The sequence below is a fragment of the Lichenostomus cassidix genome, chromosome 27 (genome assembly GCF_008360975.1).
Source record: "Lichenostomus cassidix isolate B80296 chromosome 27, HeHo_3.0, whole genome shotgun sequence".
NCBI classification, from domain to species: Eukaryota; Metazoa; Chordata; class Aves; order Passeriformes; family Meliphagidae; genus Lichenostomus; species Lichenostomus cassidix.
This window is the reverse complement of record NC_139507.1, coordinates 3,190,403-3,212,033: the sequence shown is the minus strand read 5'-3', so window position 1 is coordinate 3,212,033 and position 21,631 is coordinate 3,190,403. Positions and strand designations below refer to the sequence as shown.

The window sequence follows — 21,631 nt, the reverse complement described above, 5'->3', positions numbered from 1 at the left end:
AAACACTTGGAATGAATCAATGGCATTATCTCTTCTGAGCAATCAGATACAGACTGGATTGCTGGGAGTGGGGAATGGCTCTTCAGGAAGTTGTATTATCTAATAGCTGGGCTAAGTAGAAGCTGTGAAGTGATGGATTCTAATTTAGTGGCTCTCAGTGACTTTCTTTGCAGCCTTGAGCGAGTTGTGTCATCTCTTTTTCCAATTTCTGAGGCAATAAAATGGGAATGATAATGCTGCCCCCATTCATTATCTCCCTGACTTAATCTCTCAGCGTGGTGTGAGAATGTGATGTTAACAGTGCATGCAAGTGGTAAATATTAGCATCATTATTTATTATTTAGGGTGCAGACCCACCCTAAATACATTTAGAAATGCATAGCTTATCTACCAGAGCACAAATTCAGAGGTAATGAGTAACCATCAGATACAGGGCACACATAGCTGGTGACATGGTGTCACGAGCTGTTCAACACAAAGGAAATCTGCAATTGTGCAGAGTGTTCTGGACCTGTGAAAGATTCTCCAGAAATAAGCAATTTTTGCCAGAAACAGAATGTATTGTAACACATATTTGTATGTCTAAGCACTAATTGGTTTACTCCACTTAGTAAAAGACACTTGAATGGTTGTGTTGGAGCCATCAGTGCATGATGGTGTCAATCATGGAGTGAGCTGTGAGGATGGTGCTGTGAGCTGTACTGGTCTGACCTGTACAGACTGCAATGGCACAGAGGTAAGAGAAGGTTAAAATCGTCAGAGTGATGGGGTGGAGTGGGAATTCTGCTGCCTCTTAGCAGAGGAGAACAGGAATTCTGCTGCCTATTATCCAGCACTGCTTGGACCACAGTCGAGTGCAACACAGGGCACAGGGAGCACATCTCACCTCCCCATGAGGGGACACCAGGGCAGAGTAAAGCCAGAGCATTGCTCAGCAATGTGAAATAAGGACAGGCGTGTTCCACAAGGCACTTCAATTATTCGCTTTTTCTTCTTCTTTCTTGTAGTTCAGCACAATAACCCAGCACAAAGCACATACTTTCCTTTGATGTAGAAATAAGGGGCTACTTAGAAGTTTTTATAATTATTTGTGTCACAGCAATGTGGCTCTTTTATGTAAATCTGATAAATGAACATATCTTTGAATAACACAGAAAATAGCTCAAAAAAACCTGGGCACATTTTGTCCAGATGCTGCAAACACCAGGTCTGGCTTGTTGGATCTGGTAAGCCATAAGGAAGGACACTCTTAATTAGCCAGGAGTTACTAATCCTGTATTACAAGTTTTACCTAGTTTAAAGAAACCATTAGGTAATCCATCCAATGCTTTTGGGATCTCTTTGTGCAACAAGGGTGGAGAGTTGGTGTGCGGGGGGCAAAGGGGGATCAGGAACTGGTCGGAACACGCCAGTAGTTCTGTATCACAGAGGTGGACTTTGTTCAGTTTAATCTGCATTTCCTTTGAGATTTCCCCTTTCCTTTGTGAGTCCTGTTTCAAAGCAAGGCAGGTTAACAGAAGGCCTTTTGTGAGAGTCCATGGTGAGTGAGTATGACAGGGCATGATGACAGTGTCGCTCATGAATGCGAGACTGCCCTGGACACGCAGACAGTGACTTTGGAATGCAAATCCCTCATACACTCATTATGTTCCATTTGGTCTCTCTTCCTTCTGCCTTACAGTCTTCCTCGTCTAAACATCCTAATGATATTGCCCTTTTCCTTGCCCAGATTTTATCTTTGCACAGCTCTATTGCTGTCAGGGTCTACTGCTGAGTCGGGCACTGGGCTGAGCTGAGAAAGGGAGGATGCCTGGGTTTGGCTAAAGCCTAACAAGTCTCCCTGACATTAGTACACACTGCAAACACCAGTCTGGCCTGACTGCAGAACTCTTCGACAGAGACAGTGAACATTAATTTGAGACCAAATAACTGAGACGGTTTTTTGAATTACCTGGGTCAACAAGGAAGAATGAGTGTCTGGAAAAGTACTTACAGGCTCTGAAGGAAAGCATGTAAAGACAGTGCAAGAAAATTTCTCTCAAACTGAAGAATAAAGAAACATTTCTGGGGGATTAATTTTAGTAAGCTGACTTTGCAACACTCCTACTCATAATGCTGTTTCAAATGATGACATTGATAAGTTGTATATAGGGAAGTTGAACCGTTTTGCTCATGTAAATATCACCTGAAATTTGTGTCACCTCTTTTCTGTGTCCTTCTAGTTTTGTCCTCCTGAAACAAAGAGGCTTTCGCTGTCCTGACTGATGTCAGTGACACTATCACAGTGCACAGTGCATATGTAAAGGAAAGAAAAATCAGATATTCCAAGGACCAGAACAAATAATGGATAAAAATTTATTGGCTGCAGTGAGGTATATGATGAGAGGCATAAGACCAGGAAAAAACTTGAGAGACTATTCCCTTTAAATTATAGCTAATTTGCAGAACGATAACTGAATCCCAGATGGATATTCCTGCCCTGGGGAGATGTGCACAATACATCTGTCACTAGCTCAGCCAGTCACTTTAATTAAACAGCTTTTCTTCAGCATTTTGGTGACTAAAAGCTCTTTAAACTACCAATGTCAGCCATACCCAGCTCTGTGTGGCACCTTGGTGTTAGGCTGCAGATCATTTTAGAAGCACATTCACTACAGTATCCCTGTTTGACACAGAGAGCCAGCCCACAGCACGCTGTTCCCAGAGGGGCTGTGGGAGCTGCTGCCGGGAAAGCCAGTGGTTGGCAGAGCTTCCCGTCAGGCTTGTGGGGGGATCTCGTTGATGGTGGAGGACACCACCTCCCCGTTCACACTGTCGTGGACAATTGCTTTGAGCTTTTGGTTGCTCAGCCGAGAGTGTTCTGAAAGAAAGGGAAGTTTAATTAGCAATGCTGAGACAAGGTGATGGAGGGAAAGATTCATTTACAGTCATTTGCCTGCTGCCTCCTCAACTGAGTTATCTCTACATGTTTCCCTTTAAGTCAATGTTTGTTATTGCTCTGTGTGAAATGTGCTGCCAGAAAGTCACCCTGGGTCTAGTGCAGGTCAGGGCAAATGAATAACACAGCGACAGCCCAGCCAATGCAAATCCAGCAGATTATCCTGGATGTCTGCAGGTCATGCTCATGCCAGAATATGAGTTTCCAGACATGCAGATTTTCGGTTTGCTCTCAAGCCCTAACGCTGTTTTAGTCACCCAGTGGAGTCTCTGTGCCTCCTCAAATCCCAGGAAAGCTTCAGTCTGGAGCCTCAGCTGTGGCCACGTGTGTGACTGACAGGGCTGGGGCTGAGGCAGCCCATGGGCAGGCACAGCCCAACAGGCTCTGCAGTGAGCCCTTCACAGCAGCCAGGAGCCACTGAAATGGTTCTCAAAGGCCTCCATGATCTGTACCTGCCACACACACCTTCCACAGCTCACTCTAGTGAGGTTAAAATTCCTCTGAGTGAAATTGGATTGGAAATGACAATAATTAAGAGTCACAACAGAGGACAAAGTAAGGAAATTTTACCTTCAGTTTCAGATTTCCTCGCTGTCCTGTGAAGATAATGAAATAGAGAAAAAACAGCGTTATACTAATTTGAAGAAGTTAATCATCCCCTTCTTGCTGATTTTAAGGAGACCTCATCCCACTATGAGGTAAAATTAAAAGAAAAGAAGGATAAAGAATTATGCTTTTATACCATGTGAGATTTCTGTTTGGTAGATACTCACTGAAAACCATCCCTGTGCTCATTCACTATTGCTTCCAGGGACAGGTGCATTGGTTCTTGTGTATTCAGAGTTGCTCAGGCTGATACCAGTTTGGTTTCTGACAAATACCCCTACACTTGGGCCCACTCTGTCCTGCCTGCCTGAGAGTTTCAATTCTAAAGGCTGCTGATCTTCCTTTTTTGACTTTGTATAAATCAGATGAGAGAATAAAGATGAGGCCAGCACTCTCCAATGCTGCGATGGCCATGCTATGGGAGTGAAGATTTTTTTTTTTTTAATAAAAAGTTATATTAATATAGGTAATCCAAATTACATGGATACAAATGTCTCTGTACTCTAAGTGACTCTGGCTTTTTATTATGATCCGTCACATTAAAATACCAACCCTTGATGTAGTGTGGAACTCACTTATGCTTTGATTAAGCATAAACAAACAAACAAATAAATAATCCAAATATGAGGACTCTCCTCTCATCTGTTCCAGTCGGGGCAGCTCTGCCTTACCCGTCAGCACTCCCTTCCAGCAGCAGGCGGTATGTGGAAATTTCCTTTTCCAGGCGGGTTTTGATCCCAAGAAGAACCTTATACTGGTTATTTTGCTGCTTCATGTCATAACGAAGCTGGCTCAGCTCTTCCTCACACCGGGAGATGATCTGCTGCATGTTTTGAAGAGCAGCAGCATAGTAGTTCCGAGTGTCAGCCAAGGTGTCTTCCAGCATGTGTTTCTGACGGGGCAGATAATACCAAGACCATGATTATTATTTATGTGGTAGATATAACACAGAAATGCCAGCAAATTTGGTCTCTAGCTAGAAGATTGCAAAATTAAGGCTGTGGTAATTTAAACACTTATGCATTTGCATAACTATTCCTGTGAAGGCAGCAGAACCACGATGCTCTGCCGTGTGTGCATGAGAGGCAAAACTGAGTCATTTATCCCTGCCATATCCGTTCTGCTCAAAGCTCTGCTCCTGGAACTGCTGTCTGTCCTGTCAGTTGTGCATGAACTGTCCAGAATTACTCCAAAGTCACCAGGTCACTGGGATGTGAGCTTTAACCTGTGTAAGAGCTGACTAATGTAACTGTGGAAGTTCCCCACCAATATTTTTCACAACTCCAGTATTTCATGCATGATAACAGGGCCAATAAATATGAACTTTGCATTCTTTGCATTACTGTCGTCTTCTGGACACATTTTCTTTCTAGAGTTGGAGTCAGCTATCCCTATATTCTTCTCTTCATATTTTGTTATAAGAAGAGACATAAATTTTTTCACTTCCTGGTGATGGTTGCTGAATCTATTTTGCATATTTTGGCAAAGTCGAGCATGATCTGAATTCCACTTTCCCTCATACTTTAATAACTGCAATAAAGTTATGCTATGCCACGAATTTAGATGGAGAATTGGTCCATGACAACTTCTGAGAGAGTATGGAGTGAGTGAGCAGCCCGAGATGTCTGCAGCAGATACCTTACTAATCTGTGCCTGCAGCTCGATGTCCAGGGACTGCAAAGTCCTCCTTAACTCCTTGATCTCGTTCTCGTTGCGCTGGATCTGCTCAGGATTAGGGGTTACTGCCAGGGACATTGCTGCACTCTGTGGAGCAGAAGAAAAAAGCTCACAGACTCTGGTCAGGCATGTATGGCCACAGGGTGCTTGGAAATGAGCAGGGAATAGCTGTTACCTGTTCTTTGTACCAGTTGTCCAGGCTTTGACGATTCTTTTCAATTATGGCCTCATAATCTTCTCTTATTTCTGCCAGAATCTTGCCTAAGTCCTCATGTGGGGCTGCGTTTACTTTTACATTGACTTTGAAGTCTTGTGAGGAGCGATTGGCTTCCATATCCTGTTCATGTGTTAGCAGAGGGAACAAACATACTCATTTATGAAAGTGGAAAGCTTTCATGGAGCTACAGAATTCCATATATATGAAGTTAACATTATTTGAAAAATTTATATATTGATAATACTCTGACATTACTTAAACCAGTAACATACTTGCTTCTGTGGCAGAACTCAATAGAAAACCTGTGAGAAGATATTTTCATAGACTGTTTCTGTAAGAAGTGGACTTAATGAAAAAGCACTGACATTTTTTTTTTATTTATCTATTAGAAACCCAAAACTTTTGATGAAAATCTAACAGTAATTTAATCTTTCTTACCCTTTATGTTAATATTTATGGAACTATAACTAAGTTTACAGGAGAGTAATGTAAAAGTTCTATGTAATTGTTAAAGGAATAATTGGATTAAAGCATATAATTACTGTGTAAACAACATAATTACAGGACCAGTCAGGCAGGTAGGGTAACATTCCTTTTGGTGTAGCACAGCCTTCCGTGCCTGGTACCATTTTCAAAGCGCCCAGGCAAAGGAGCCTTTTGGGGTATGACATCATGGTATGCAGATCAGCTGGACACAGGGATGGCTCTGTTGTCCCCTGTGTCCAAGAACTATCCTTGGCTGTAAGGAGTCAGCCAAAAGCAGCTTCACCTGCTGCTGTGTAACCCTGTGTTTCATTCTCTGCTTTAATAACCCACAGACACTGAGCAGGACGTTTGGTCCTGCGTTAGGTAATAACTGCAAACAACACCAGATCAAGCGAAACCAGTGTGTTTAAAGCAGTGGAATTACAAATGTGGGAATAACAGAGAGCACTGAGTATAGCTGTGGAAGAATTCAGAGTAGTGTGGTTTTTGAGAATTATTATCTAATTACTGCTCTTAGGATTTTGCAAGAATGAGTAATTTTGCCTGGCTTCACCAACCATTCTTTTTAATTTTGATCCTTCGAGAATTCAAGGTCTGTTTTGCTCAGTTCAGCCTGTTCTGGGTGACCCTGCTTGAGTTTGGAGGGGACCTAAAAGAGGTCTTTTCCACCCCTCAAACCCTCCATGCTTCTGAGTGTGGGAAATGATATATTCAGAACTGAGGAAAGTCTGTGATGAGTAAAACCCAACAGCACTCTGTGTATTTATATCTAAGTCTTTCTGAGAACATTTCTGTCCAATATGTCAGTTATTATTAGCTGTGTGTGACAGATGGGTGGGAGAGACTCTTGCAATCCGTTCTCTCTGAAACCCCAGTGTAATTGGTAAAGCAGACACAGACTTTTTGCCTCACCTGACTCTCATTGGCTACTTCAGAAACAGGATTAGGTCCTGAATCATCAATCCCACTTACAGACTGTGGGTCTTACTCAGTTAATTACATGGTAGTAAAGATTTGTGCGATAGGATTTTACCAAGTGGAACTTATTCTACCTCCTCATGGTCTTTCCTCCTAAGGATGTGCTCTTCTCTCAAGCCTTCAATTTCCATTTCCAGGTCTGTGGTAATAATGGTCATGCCGTCGAGCTCCTTCCGCAGGTTCTCCACATCCAGCTGCACTCCCTGCCTGCGACACTTCTCGGCTTCGTATCTTTATGAGGAAAGAGAAGACACAACGTGCATGTTGAGAACTGCCCGATTCAGGCTCTTGTATAAAGAGACGTAGACTTGCTTAGGCTATGTAGGGAGCTAGAGAGAATAAACAACCAAGGAAAGAAATTCTGTTTCTAAAATACGTTATTTAAATGCTTTTGAATAGTCTTAACAATAGAATGGATTTCATTGTTTTTGTATTTAGATTTCCTTTCTCCCTCATAGCATAGGGAGAACTTCTCCTATATGGTCGGAAATAAATTTTCTTTTTTTTCACTTCCCTTTTTTGCATTTTAACATTTACTGGATTGTGAAAACTTTGAGAATGTAATGATTCTCTAAAAACAGTATCAGCAATCAATGCTTGCTTTAGTTTTTCCAAAATGTCCTTCTTTTGACTCCTTCAGAAAAACAAGAAAAATCTGGTGAAAGCCAATTACTAATATGCCTCTCTAACCTCTTGCAGTGTCTGTAGTGAGCCAAAGGCAGGGAGCTGCTGCCGTGTCTTCCCTTGGGCATGGGAAGCACTTTGCTTCTCAACATCTCTCCCTTTACTCCATATTTTGTGGGCTTTGTTGGTAGTTCTCCATTCACTCAGTAAACCCAGTCTGACTACCATCCCTCAAAGTAGTTCCACTGGTTCCTTTTGTGACTGACTGACAATGAAAGGCTGGCAGTGCTCAGGGTTTGTGAGTTTGTCACAATATGAACAAAAACTGAGAAATTTTTTTTTTATAGCTGATCACCAGCTGCTAGAAAGGCAAATCTTCCTGATTCCTAAGAAGCCTTAGAGAAGTGTCGAATCCTTTCCTTTGGAAAGATCCGTCTGGGAGTTTTCTATCCAAACATTTTGTCTTTTTAGTTGATCTAAGAACTGTCTTTCAATGTACTGGAAACGAGACTGTGCTGAGACTGAGGGAGGCACAGACCCAGTTACTGTGCACAACACATGGAACTCCAAAGCAGAAGCTACAGAAGGACAGGTGTTCCCTGTGGAGTTAGACAAAAGAGGTGATAAGTCCAGGAAATAGATTTTGGGCTGGACTGGGAAGTGCAGTACTTAGAGGGGATAATTTGTAATCCCAGATGACAGTTTTAAGTGCCTTTTGTCACAAGCATCAAGTGTCTGCTGTCAAACCTGCTCATCAGGACCTGCACTAAGTATCATAAACAGGGTGACTCAAGGTTCTTCAGCAATCATTTGTGGTTTTTACATCCTTTTGGGTTTTTTTCCCTGTTCTACATTGTTTTTATTCATCCAGTATCAACAGAGAACCTCAGTAAAATAACTTTCCTATTGGATTAACAAAAAAGAGCAATGTTTAGTTTAATCTTCTTTCAAACCATATGAGAAAACCAAAGAAGAGCTTACTTGAGCCTGAAGTCTTCAGTTGCCATGTTAGCATTATCGATTTGTAAAAGGATACTGGCATTGGTGATCTTGCTGTCCTCAATCTGGAAAACAGAGAATCCAACAGGAGAGTCAGTGTTGCCATGGGGTGAGAGCAAATAATCTGTGCTTGTTTAGCCTCTTTGCTGCTCGTAGGAAGAATTTAAATACTAGAATTCCCACACTAAAGAGAGCACAGGAATTAAAGCAGCTCAGTTGCCTGATTAAATTAGGTGTTTTGCAGTTTTTGTCCATAATCTTACATTACTATTTTTCTTACTTTTTTTGAGGGTGTGAACCAGGAGGCATCATCTTATTCCTAACCAGGTGGAGGATATTAATGACATTACACAAACTTCATGGTCTATTACAGAGTAACAGTCACTGCCTTCCTCTGGTTTTGAGACCGGATTCTGATCCTGTTCAGCATTGCTGACAAAGCTGCCTTGGGCATCTTTAGGGCAAATTTCAGTAAGAACCATTAAGCTGTGTCTGAGTACAATCAAAATGCTCAATTAATGTTATGCTAAAAAGCAGCCTGAGCATGAACACCTTGCTGAGTCGGTGTTGTGATCCACAGTGGTGATGGTGGCAGCGATTCACTGGCAGGACCCTCAGTCCACCATGGGCTTCAGCCTGGAGTGGCATGCACAACACCACTGGCATCTGGTTGTTGTGCTCCATTCAGTTATGCACCTATAGCTGCTCTGAATCGACCAGCAGCATGGAGTGATGGATTCAGGTATCTGATTTTGCTTTGGGATTTGAAAATTGTCCTAAAAGGAGCAGGAGGAAGCATAACCTCATTCCTTTGGTGCACTCAGCATGCACTGGAAAGACTCATGAGTCCCTGATAACCTTGAATAGCTTTCAACTATGGATCTGAATGCAAAAAGCTCAGTATTCTGTGTGAAATCTTTGAAAGAATTCCAGCAGGAACTCATACATAATTATCATAATAGAAATAGGAAATCATAAATGCAGGGCATCATGTCCTTTTCTAACTGAGAGAAAAGAGGACTGTGGTTGCAATCCCACCAGCTACCTTCACTCAGCACCCACAGAGCAAACCAAGGGGCACTGTGGCTGTACAGAAGTCATTTACAGTGCTCCCAACACCTTGGAGTAAACTTCCCACACTTCAATGAATCACTACGAAACAAGGAAATGACAAAATTCTCCTGAAGTGTCAAAGGTTCACCTCTGTAGTAAAGAAGAAGGTGCTGAGGAATGTTTAACTAATCTGCTAAGAGACTGTGCATTCCTGCGCAATTAGCAGCACACCTTGCATACTGCCCTGGGACACGATCAAGGCCAGCTCAAGAGCTGTAACAATACCCTGAATGTGTGGCTGCCTGCAATTTGGTGTCAGAGAAAAGGCAATTCTTGAATCCAGCCTTGTAGAACATCCAATGTGGTGAGAAAACAACACGAGTTCCCCAGCTTTGTGCTATGTACAGAATTGCTGTGTGACTCTTTCTGGGCTATCTGAGCACTGGTTAGTGCTTTGTGCACTGCCATGTGGCCTTGGTTGCTCTGCAGCCAGCAGAGAATCTGACATGTGGCAGTTATCTCTTAATAATGACATGGAATTCCTTACAGCATCTGTCATGAATGTGACTGCGTCTCTCGTACCAGTCTGCAAACTGTCACACAGCTTCATTAAGAACTCATGCACTATTATAGAAGAAATACAGTCCAATTCCTTCTCAAAACATGAGAAGGCTTTACCTCTCATGCCTCATGGCCTTTGTCCCATCTCCTGGAACGCTCTATAGATCACTTGGCTTATTTAGCGGCACAAGGTGTTTGAATGAGACAGTTACCTGAAGAACAGGTGCTACTTCCTTGTGTATCTGGGTTAGAATGGAGTCAGGCTAGAGCAAGGCTCTTCCCAAAACTTGTTGCTCCATCTGGCATGTTCATCCTGAATTCAGGTATCCAGGAGAGTGTGGTTAAAAATGTAGGACCCAAATGATTATATGCCTCCACGTTCAGACAGGTAGCATAACATAGACATTCTGGGTTATTGGATATAGGACCCTAAATTTAGCCTAAATTTTATTTTAGGTGCTAAATTAGTTTGACCTTTTAAATTAACAATTAAATTAACAATTAATTTAATTATGGTTAATAATTAGATGCTATATTTTCACTCACTTTACTGGCAGACATGTTGCTAATTGCAATAATTTATAGAGAAAGTAAAAATGTTGGATTCAATCACTGAATTGTCACCTGTAAAAGATCCTCTCCTGACCTCTCCTCCCACATCCAGCCCAGCCATCAGCCTCCAGATGTCTGTGGCCAGGGACAGCTGTTAAAGGGGTGAGTCTTAAAAATAAGCGGTTTGGGTACAACCTATTCAAAAAGTGAGGGCTTTACCCCAATCAGCATCATGGTTTTATGCCTATTATCTTCCTAAATCTTTCTGATTTATTAATTCCAAATCCACCTGAACACATTTATGTTCTTGATGAACAAGTTTTTATTTCTCTTTCAGTTCAAAAGGAAAGTGCCCAGGTGCCAGGTCTGGGGATAGTGACCTTTCTTTATCCTTAAAACAGAAATGGGTGATGACAGTTCTGGCTCTCCATACACAGGCTGTGGTCGGAGCACCTCATCTTCTGCCTGGAGGCAACACTTTTAACTGTGAGCACGGAGTTTGATTAAGTCCTTGGCCCTAATCAGCAAAGATGCAGATTAATATTGTTTCCAAGCCTTTTTGAAAATAATTTCTCAGGATCTTGAGAATGCCAAGTAATTGTATTATAAAAAGTGGAGGGCAAATGACAACATTCCATTTGGAAGAGCTTTGGGTTTTGCCCCATATGGGTATGTAAAGTTAATTACACTGATTAGTCACAGATGGTTACAGTACTAAGGATGTTCATTATGAATACAGATTAATATTATGCTTAAATTTGAAGACACGTGAGTTTGGGAGATTTAAAGAGTTACTGTTGAACATTAATATTAACTACTGGCAGGAACCAGAAATTCTCCTTTTAATTATAGTGAAAACATCCACAAGGAATTTGTCACTGCTATTTTCTTAATTACAATGAAGTATTTTTTCATCTGATTACATAAGCTCATTGGTCCCAAAACTCCTGTAGTTTCATTGTCTGCTACCGCAGGAATCAAAGAGCTGGAATGCCCCAGTCTGTCTGGAGACAGCGGCAGGAGAGGGGCAGGCTCTGCACTCCTGCTTTGTAATTTGCTCAATACCTGTGCAGTCAAAAAGACCAAGTTCTGCCAGACGCAGTTACTCAAACCCCAGTTTCAGTACGGAAAGGAACAGTTGGCAGCGCATGGATCCCTTTATTCTGCCAGTCTCTGCAGAATCCCCCTTGCCCCCTTCCAGCCTTTCTTGTGCCCAGTCTCCTTGTGAACACAAGGAATGTTTATGCCCAGGTCCTGGAACAACCTTCCTGAGGATTTCTAACATTTCAAAGGTTTTATTTAACTTCTTTAAAAGAAAGCCATCAGCATAAAGGAGAACCCAGATTCCTTAGAAGAGCACAGAATGACACAGTCCCAGCTCTGACTTACCTGTCTTTGCATGTCAGTGACGTTTTGCTCGTACTGGTTGAAGTCATGCCTTTTTCCATGAGACTTTGTCCTGTGCCACTCTAGGATGCAGCTCTCCAGCTGAGCGTTGGCTGCTTCTAAGGCACGGACCTTGTCCAGGTAGGCAGCCAAGCGCTCATTCAGATTCTGCATAGTCTGTTTCTCATTCCCACCCAGGAAGATGCTTTCCCCATAGTGCTCGCCGAAGCCTCCCCAGGGTGCCCCTCCTGCAGCCAGCCAGAAGGGTCTGGCGGAGGAGAAGCAGGGATGTGTGCTGCTGGCACCATCATCTGCACTTGACGCTCTGTAAGAAGTTCCTTGCTGGGCCAAACCACACCCTGAACTACCCCTGAGGGACGCAGAAAAAAACTGGAAAGGGCCTTGGCTGGTGCTCATGCTTAGCTCTGTGTGAATCGAACCCCAGGTTTGGCTGCCTAGCACTGAGCAGCCTCTTCGCCTTCCCTGGGCAGCTTTATGCCTTTTCCTGTGGGAGTTTCCCTTCGATGAATGACTACAGCAACAAGATTGTGTCATCATGAAACGTGCTTCCTCTTGGTCAATTCTGAAGCATTTATGAGCCTGCACACTGTTGTTGTTTGGAATCAGCCACATACCGGGCTGCTTTCCTTTCGCTTGTTTGGGTTTTTTTTCTTTTTCTTTTCATATGATAATAGTGAGGTGTGGCCAAAATCCGTAGGTGTGGAACAGGATCAGCTCTGCCTCAGAATTCTCTCTAACCCTGTAGTTAGTATGTTATGTTTTCCTCCTCATGAAGGGAATAAATGGGGAGCTGGGGCAGGGATGGGGCTCTGCACATACCTTCTGTCGTAATTCTCAGGCTATGGAATTACAGCAGCCTGTGGATCCTCAAACCTGTGGATTCTCAAATGCAGTGTGTCCTATCAACCGTCATTAGCAACCAAACAGCTCCAGCCTGTGGGAGACGTGAGGCTTTCATGAAGTGATCTAGCTTCTAAACGAAAAAGAACTCCAGAGTCAGTAATGTGCAGCTGTTCCCTTCTGCTGCCCATTTCCAGGGGGAATACATGAGAATTAGATACTTTTCTACTGATTTTCTCATTATTTGAGGTGCAATACTGTTTCAGTGGTCTTGTCGCAATAGGCAGGAAGGCAGGGATTTCTTGCTGTCCCCAGCATTAATACTATTAAGATATTTATATCTTAGCTATAGAAAAGATGCACATTAAGAGTTTGTAACAACACTCAGAAGAATTAATTGATTATTTAAAGCTACCAGCCCTAAAAATTGACCTGGCAGTCATGCAGGAATAGTCTTTCTCAAAAGTCTTTCTGTCAAACTGCACCCATCAAACACGGAACGGTTGAGTGTGGCTGTTGCAGATTGTCCTGTTCCTCATGCTGGTAAGGGGGGCAAACTGGGGAGTGTTACCATGGCAACTGCTGGTTTTACTGGGTTTGCCTTGCCTTGTTCTAGTCCATGACTTAGGGATGAGATAGAGGAGGAAGATTTGGGAAGAGGCAGACAGCTGAGTGTGCACGGCTCTTCTAGAAATGCTGCAGCTGTTTTCCTTACCTAGTTGAAGGCTCAGCCTTTTCCCAGGGTCTGCCTTGGTCCTGCTGCTCATCCTGACTGGTGAGGTCAGGAAGACTGCATGAAGCAGAGTTACACTGTCCTGAGAGAAACATGAAAGGATGTGTTTTTCCCTGTTTGTTTCATTTGGAATGCTGCAGCAATAAGGAATTATTGCACTCCAGCTCCCCTGGTACCTCCTTTGTTGTCATTCCTGACAGAGCAGGATTCGGGCTCCTCCTTGCGGCTCAGGTTTGACTCTGCCCAGCACCTGCTCCTTTCCTTTTCCTCAGCTCCCTTTCCATTGAGCACATGCTCCTCTTCCTTCCTCAGACACCTCCTTGTGCAGAAATCCTGCCATTTGTAACTATTTGGGGAAAGCAATCAGTGAAAATAGGGTTTTCCAGTGAGTACGAGGTTTGGCTCTCCCGAAATACTCTGATTACAGCCACTATCCATAGCTGCAGTTTGGAGTCAACCCTGCTGCTGAAGAGTGGGGTGGGCTTGAAGCACCACACAAAAACCAAGGGCCTAACTTGAAAAAAAACCCCAAATCATAAGAGAGCCAATGATATCATGCAGATCTCACCAGAGATCAATTTCAGACTGAATTTTCAGTTTAGCAAGCTGGTGCCTATGAACCATCACACTGAAATGGAAATACACATGTATGCACAGAATATAATGTGAAATAGAATTAATCCTTTGTTTCACCTGAAATTACTTCATGACATTCCCACCCTGCCTGACAGCAAGCCTGGCAGTGTGTGAGACTGGAGACCCTCTGTCCTGAGAATATCATGGAATTACCACATCATGAAAACCAGAATTGTGTTTTCTCTTGCAAGTAATCCAAAGTACAGGTGATGTGGGACATGGGAAGTGCCCTGAAGCTCAGCCTTTCCAAACTGGAAAAGAGGCCACACAGTTTTGATCCACACATGTTGAGGACCCTTGAAAAAGACCACCCAACTACTTCAAAATCTGCAGGATGCAATATTCAATTTGGGTTTAGTCAACTCTTTAATCCAGAGTAAAGACTGGAAGTGACACTCAGAGTAAGGAAATACACTTTTGTCAGCAGATGGCACCCTTGGATGGGGACTGCTCTGCTCCCTGGGACCTGGGTGCTGCTCTGCAGTCCTGGCTTGCTTCATCTGGGAATTGTGCTTGCTTTACTGAATTGGAACTTGGGAAGCAAACTGAGCTGAATTTCTAGGCTGCAGGTTAAATACAGACAGAGTATTTTGATAACTACAGGTCAGTATCCTGCAACAATCACTGATTGATTGTTGTCCCAGCTCTGACTTACCTGTCTTTGCATGTCCCAGCTCTATCTATCCAGAATACAAATGGATGCATAGCCATCTATAGCTGTAGGAATTCCCTCTCTTGCTGTTTGAGTGATACAAACAATAGTCACACAGGTTTTGGATCAGGAAAAAATATCATTTGTACCATTCGGTTTTCCTCTCTGGTGAATTGTGATGTTGCTTTGCTGCAGTTTGCCAGAACCTCTTCCCATCTCCTTCCAGTGGGAATCAAGCAGGATCTGCATTTCTTACCAGCAGCACCAATGATCCTGCAGCCTCGCTCATGGCCAAACTGGTGGTGCCATAATGTATATTTCTTTTTCTTAAATGTCATAAAATAGGAGACAGAAAAATAGTGTCGCTAAGGGGGTTGGAAGGAAAATAAAACACGTAATTCTAGCAATTATATCATTTTTGCAGATACTATAATGTGGATATACTATAATGTGCATACCCAGTGATGAGGCTAAGGATTTAGCCTTTTCCAACATGTTATGTGAGAAAAGTACAGCATTTAGGTATCTGCTTTGTGTGTTTCTGGGATTCACCAGGCTCTTAGAAGTTTATCAGCATCTCTTCAGTTCCACTGGTGGGGATTTGTAGCTGGGCTAAAAATCGGGTGGTGTGGCTAAAACAGTAGCCACAGCACTGACATGGGCTGGGGACATTCTTCCTGATGGATGAAAACCAAAACAGTCACAGTGAACTCTGAGCAATTCGTTTCACCAGGACTGTGCCTGCTGCTTCCCTAGGACCTGAGGGATTTTGCCTTGGTGCTGAAGGCAGTGTGGGAACACAAATATACACGTGGAAAAATAAAATTTTTTTCAGAGGTGCGTTTTATTTGTGCGTGAATTGCAGCCCCATTGTGCCCTTGGAATTGAGAACAGACATCTTAAGGATTTTTTATGTTATCTTCTCTGTTTTTAATGGATACCAGCTCCAGATGGCCAGCAGAATCAAATGGCACTTTATCTGTCAATTCATCACCATCTTTATTATTATTTTTAAAGTTATGATTGTTAGTGCAGTTATTCCCAGTGTGTCCCCAGGCTGAGTTCTAGCAGTCTATGCGGGGAGGGTGTGTGGGCTGTGTGTGGCAGTGCCACCATGGCTCCAAAAATCACCACTAGACTGGATTTATTTGCAGAAGCAGAACAGAAACTTTATTGTTAAGACACAATAGAGCACCAGCAGAAAACAGGCTTGGCATCTCCGACCCAGTGAGCCAATGCTCATATACAAAGGCAGAGCAAATCTAAGAAAAGACATTCTTGTATACATTCTTGTGATTTGGGGAAGTGAAAGGCTCTTTCTCTCAGCATTAGCCACTATGGAGGCTGCACTGGTTCCATGTGGGAATTCAGTATTTCTTTATGGGAATCTCCTGTCACGGGTAGAAGTGGATCTTCCCTCATCTTCCGTGCCAGAGCGAATTCTTCCACCGCTCCCATATACTGTTGTAGGGGGGAAAAAATTAAATAGGGAACAAAAAACCGATAAAGCCCTGCCAAGACCCTGAGGAGCTGAACAATGAGGTTGTGTGTGTTTGTTTCCTCACAAGATCTTTCACATATCAAAGGCAGAACTGCCTTTACATCTTATCTACTTTCCCTCCTGATTCTCATCCACAAAACCTTAGGAGTGCACGTCATATATGGGTTTGGAAGTATCTTGTATGTTATGTGAATCAGCAGAGGAACTTAGGAATTTTTGGGAGATTTGGGTATTTTAGAATCCCATGAGGAATTCATGCAATTGTTTCGAAAATCTACTGGATTAAAAAATGCACATAAAATAAAGTATTATGTTTTTGTCTCTACATGATACAGAACATGGTCATTGTGGTGACAATGAAATCTGTGGTAGTAAGAAGAAATTCAAGGCTAAAAGGTTTATGTAATCTTATTTTGCCTGTTCATTTCAGCCCCTCATTAAATAAAAATGTTTCTTACCATCCTTGGGGTTCAGTCCTGACAACCTGTAGAAAAGAAATATTTGATCAATGACCATTCCTGACCCTTGTCTCATGAAACCATTGAACCATTTAGGAATTTGTGTGGACAGCCAGGGTTTCACATGGCTGCTCTCAATGGCAGGTTCTGAGGTGTGTTGTTAGTAGAGGTGGTGTTAAGGTGCTTTCAGCTTTGAAATCCACCCCTATGTACTTGATAGGGAATGGGAACAGTGGTCAGACCAGTTCCTTATCCTGAGGTGTCTCTTTATACTGCTCCTCTCCTCAGAATGCCTCTTCTAGAAACTACATCAGGAGCTGATTCCTCCTCAGAAATCAACAGTAATTCCATGTATAGATGAAATATGAGAGATGGGCACAAAAATACAGATTTTAGTGAAGTAAGCTGGAATCTGTACCAAGCGCTTTTTTAGCTGGGGGTACTGGTGTGTGAGGATGGGTATTTTCACCTCTGTGCACCAACAGAGAAAACCAGGAGCTAAAGAAATACTGAGAGGAGGTTTTTATAGGTTGTCTCAGGCTGAAGGCTTTAATTCCGGTGCAACCAGAGGATTAAGTAAGATATATATATGGGGCCTGGTGCCTTTTGTAATTAATCATAGTCAAAATGGTGTCATTTATATTTTCAAATCCCTGATGTGCAGGTTTAGCTTGAGTTATGGCAGTGCCAGGGACTTTGCTGGGCACCTGCTTTGCCCGTGCTGCACAGGCTGTGTTCAGGGAGTGTGACTCAGCACTCAGAATCAGCCTGGCAGCCACAGCTCCCGCTGCTAAATATGTGTTGTTACCCTTATCTGCTCATCGGGACTTGGACAGGGTGACATACTGTGAGTCCTGGCCCTCCAGCAGCTGGCGGTACGTGGCGATCTCCTGCTCCAGGCGACTCTTGATGTCCATGAGCATTTTGTACTCCTGGTTCTGGCGCTCCATGTCACAGCGGAGCTCGCTCAGCTGCTCCTCCACGCTGGTGATGAGGGCCTGGATCTGAGCCAGCTGCGCACAGTATCGGCCTTCCGTGTCCCGCAGGTTGGCCTCCAGCCCAGCTTTCTAAAGAGGAATAATGCCAGAACAGGTTAGAGTGAAGTTTGTCCCACGGAGGGGGAGTCAAGGAGAGGCAAGACAGCGAGGCACGAAGGGGAGAATATGAGGCAATGCCCTGTGATGTGCTCAGGGCAGCTCCGTACCATGCTGAGCTGAGACTGGAGGTCGATCTCCAGGCCCTGCAGGGTGCGGCGCAATTCCGTGATCTCCGACTTGCTGGTCTGTATCTGCTGGGTGTGGGTGGCAACTTCACGGTTCAGCTCATCAGTCTGAAAGGAAAGAACAACTGTAAAATCACATACAATGGTATGAAAAATCAATTATTTTGAGAAAGGGAGGTAGGGACCTGCCAGGGCAGTAATGCTGAGGCAATGCATTGCTGTGCTGTTCATCAGTGTGACTGTACCTGAGTGAAGAACCAGGCCTCAGCATCCTTACGGTTCTTCTCAGCCAGAGCTTCGTACTGTTCTCTCATCTCAGCAAGAACTCTGGTCAGGTCGATGCCAGGAGCTGCATCCATTTCCACATTAACAGTTCCACTCAGCTGGTTTGAGTACTCTTTCATTTCCTGCATGGGCAGAAGGCAGAGGACACAGAAAGATCAGGCTCTCTCCTCTCGCACTGTTCCTGCCCCCAGTGATCCCGGCCATGGTACACAGTACCTGTGCTATCAAGTATCACAGATGGAACACACATAAAACTTTTATCACATTTTGTCTCTTGCTGCGCCAGCTTCTCTACTTTCTGTGTACTCACACATCACATATGTACTTATATGTAACTTGCATGTATGTTTCTTTTACAAGACACATAAATTCCAAAGGGAAGTGATCTCCTCTCTGCACTGTCAGGACTCTCACCTCTTCATGGTTCTTCTTCAGATAAGCCAGTTCCTCTTTCAGTGTCTCAATCTGCATCTCCAGGTCAGCTCTGGACAGGGTCAGCTCATCCAGGACCCGGCGCAGGCCGTTGATGTCAGACTCCACACTCTGGCGCAGGAACAGCTCGTTCTCATACCTGCAGTTCCAAAAAGAAACAAGCACTGGAACATGTCCGAGTTTGTATTCAGTAGAGCTATAAATGATCACATATAGGAGGAACAGTGGGCTATGGATAAAAACATACAGATTTAGAAGTGTAAAAGCAATAAAAGTGGTCTTTTCCGATATCCAGCTATGGCATAAAGAAGCACAGACATTGCCATGTGATTTTGTTCCTGAGGAGGACATGACATTTCACCTTGCAGAACCTAATAATGATTATCATCATGAATAGAAACATCATACAGGACAGGCATTTTCCAGTGTCCTCTCTGATTTGGTGTGTAGGAAAGCACAGGTGGCCCAGGGCTGCCTGAGACACAGGAGAGGAAAGAGAAACCTGCAGGTGCATTGCTGCAGGGAAAGCAGCTGCACTGGGACCTTTATCATCTGATGTACTGCCGAGCCTGGGAGCTGGAGAAGCCCCACTTTAAATTTCAGACTCTAGCAGAGGACTGCTGCACTCTCACAGCAACCTCTTCCTGCCTCCTTTTAAGTGAAATGCCAACCTATTCCTTCCTTCCCCTGAGATTCAGGCTAGTAAAAATATTTAAGTATCATAAAAAAAGAAGACCTAATGTTTGCATAATGGCTATAATTCATTATTGCAAATAGCTCCGTGAACTGAATGCCATGTTCTGTCAGGTTTATATTCTGAATTGGTCCTTCACCAATTGATTCCGCTTGCCAGGGCTTTTTGCATCAGAAGTTACTAAAGAAAAAACCGTGTTGAGAGAGTGAAGACAAGCAGAGTGAAGACAAATGTGCTCCAGGTGAACTTACTTCAGTCTGAAGTCATCAGCAGCCAGCCTGGCATTGTCAATCTCCAAAATGACCCGGGAATTGTCAATGGTAGCAGCAAGGATCTGGCAATTAAGAAACAGAGAGAAAGGTTCCTGTGAATAATGGTGAAAATATCTGATCCACATTCTATGAGCTGTGAGACTCTGTGCAACTCAGATTAGAACCATAACAGGAAAATACATTTGTACAACACCTGATCTTATCTGTAGCCAGGAGAATTATCTTTCCAGCCTTTGAGGCCTACCTGTCACATGCTTTACTATTTGATTCCTGAATAAATATACTGATAATTCTAAACACATTTGCTAACTTTTACTGCAATCATTTTAATTTCAACAAACATCACATTGTCAGGATAAGACATGTTGTGTTTAAATTGAGAAGAGGCTACTCTTTTCTGTTAGAATGCACAGGACCTCAATGTATTTGAGGTTGAGGAATTAGTTATTTCTGTTCCAATTATTCAAACTTATTTTAAACACATGGAACATGCAGTTCCATAATTCTCTTGCCTTCTCATAACTCCTCTACATACGAATATCATACCTTGTCTCGGAGATCTTCAATTATCTTGTAATAATTGCTGTAGTCGCGGGCGGGGCTGGTGGGAGCTTGTTTCTGGTACCAGTCTCGGATTTTCACTTCTAAATCTGAATTGGCCTCTTCCAGGGCTCGTACCTTGTCCAGGTACGAAGCCAGCCGGTCATTCAGGTTCTGCATGGTTATCTTCTCATTGCCAGAGAGAAGGCCATCACCACCACCAAAGCCACCACCGAGGTCAAAGCCTCCACCAAAGCCAGCGCCACCTCCGAAGCCAGCGCCCCCTCCAAAGCCAGCGCCACTTCCAAAGCCACAGGATGCCCCCCCTCCAAAGCTTCCTCCATAGCCCCCACCGAAGCCAGAGGAGAACCCTCCACCATAGCCTCCTCCTGCAGAGGAGACATACCTGGCCGAGGAGATGGAGACACCCCTGCCGCCCGAGCCGCCGTGGATGCTCGGGGCTCGGTAGGAGCCTCCGGCACGCACCGAGGACAGGCGACAGCTGCTGCCCCCAGCACCCCCAAAGCCACCCCCGCAGGTGGAGGAAGAGCTCATGAAGGAAGTGGCCATGGCTGCAGCACGAGAAGGAGCAAGGGTCAGTTATGCAGCTTGGCAATAGAAGAGAGCTTGTGCCTTCACTGCCTTGGTGCCTCTTTTATATCCTCATGATCGGGTGTTGGGAGACAAACCCCACTGCAACCCTCCCTCCAAAATTCCTCCTCCCTAGAGGTGAGGCCAACTATGATGACATTCCTGACAAGCAGCGCTGGCAGCACATCGCAGGGGCTTGGGCTTGGGGTTTCTTTTTTAATTAAACAAAAGGCATGAATCAGATGATGTTTTTCTTCAGGCTATAGTTCTGAAACTTGGAGTTTACTTCTCTGAGAAGAATGGAAAAACAAAGTGAATTCAGCCCCACCCACTTGCCTATTTACAATGCTCACCATGGCTACGTTCAGAAAATCAACTTTTTCGTAATAGGAGGTTTAAGTAAAATTCTCCTTTCATTGAAAAATGTACAATCATCTCTTCATCTCACCATTATTATTTCTTTTCTATCCATATTTTTTCCATTTAAAATTTTGGAATTGCATGTGAAATGTTCTTGTTCTTGATTTTTTCTTGTAACTAGTATTTAGATTTTGGAGTCTGAATTTTTAGTACAAAAAGCATCGATTCATGGCATTGTGTGAGGAACAATCAGCATCCATTGGTGTGCAAGGGAGAGTGGGCACAGGAGATTTATTAATGGTTGTGAAATAGTCCAG

General features: G+C 43.6%; 2 protein-coding genes across 2 annotated transcripts; both read right to left on the bottom strand.

The window, feature by feature from the left end:
* Window positions 1-2,341: 2,341 nt before the first annotated feature.
* Window positions 2,342-12,710, bottom strand: LOC146426607 (keratin, type I cytoskeletal 23-like). The gene is made up of 8 exons (XM_085083634.1): window positions 12,081-12,710; window positions 8,508-8,590; window positions 6,977-7,133; window positions 5,397-5,558; window positions 5,183-5,308; window positions 4,216-4,436; window positions 3,509-3,534; window positions 2,342-2,860 (listed from the first exon to the last, which is right to left on the bottom strand). The coding sequence occupies exons 1-8, from the start codon at window positions 12,708-12,710 to the stop codon at window positions 2,757-2,759; spliced, it is 1,509 nt and encodes a 502-aa protein (XP_084939760.1). The 3' UTR covers window positions 2,342-2,756.
* Window positions 12,711-16,102: 3,392 nt separating this feature from the next.
* Window positions 16,103-20,999, bottom strand: LOC146426606 (keratin, type I cytoskeletal 19-like). The gene is made up of 8 exons (XM_085083638.1): window positions 20,370-20,999; window positions 19,803-19,885; window positions 18,840-18,996; window positions 18,386-18,547; window positions 18,123-18,248; window positions 17,765-17,985; window positions 16,919-16,944; window positions 16,103-16,420 (listed from the first exon to the last, which is right to left on the bottom strand). The coding sequence occupies exons 1-8, from the start codon at window positions 20,931-20,933 to the stop codon at window positions 16,338-16,340; spliced, it is 1,422 nt and encodes a 473-aa protein (XP_084939764.1). The 5' UTR covers window positions 20,934-20,999; the 3' UTR covers window positions 16,103-16,337.
* Window positions 21,000-21,631: the final 632 nt, after the last annotated feature.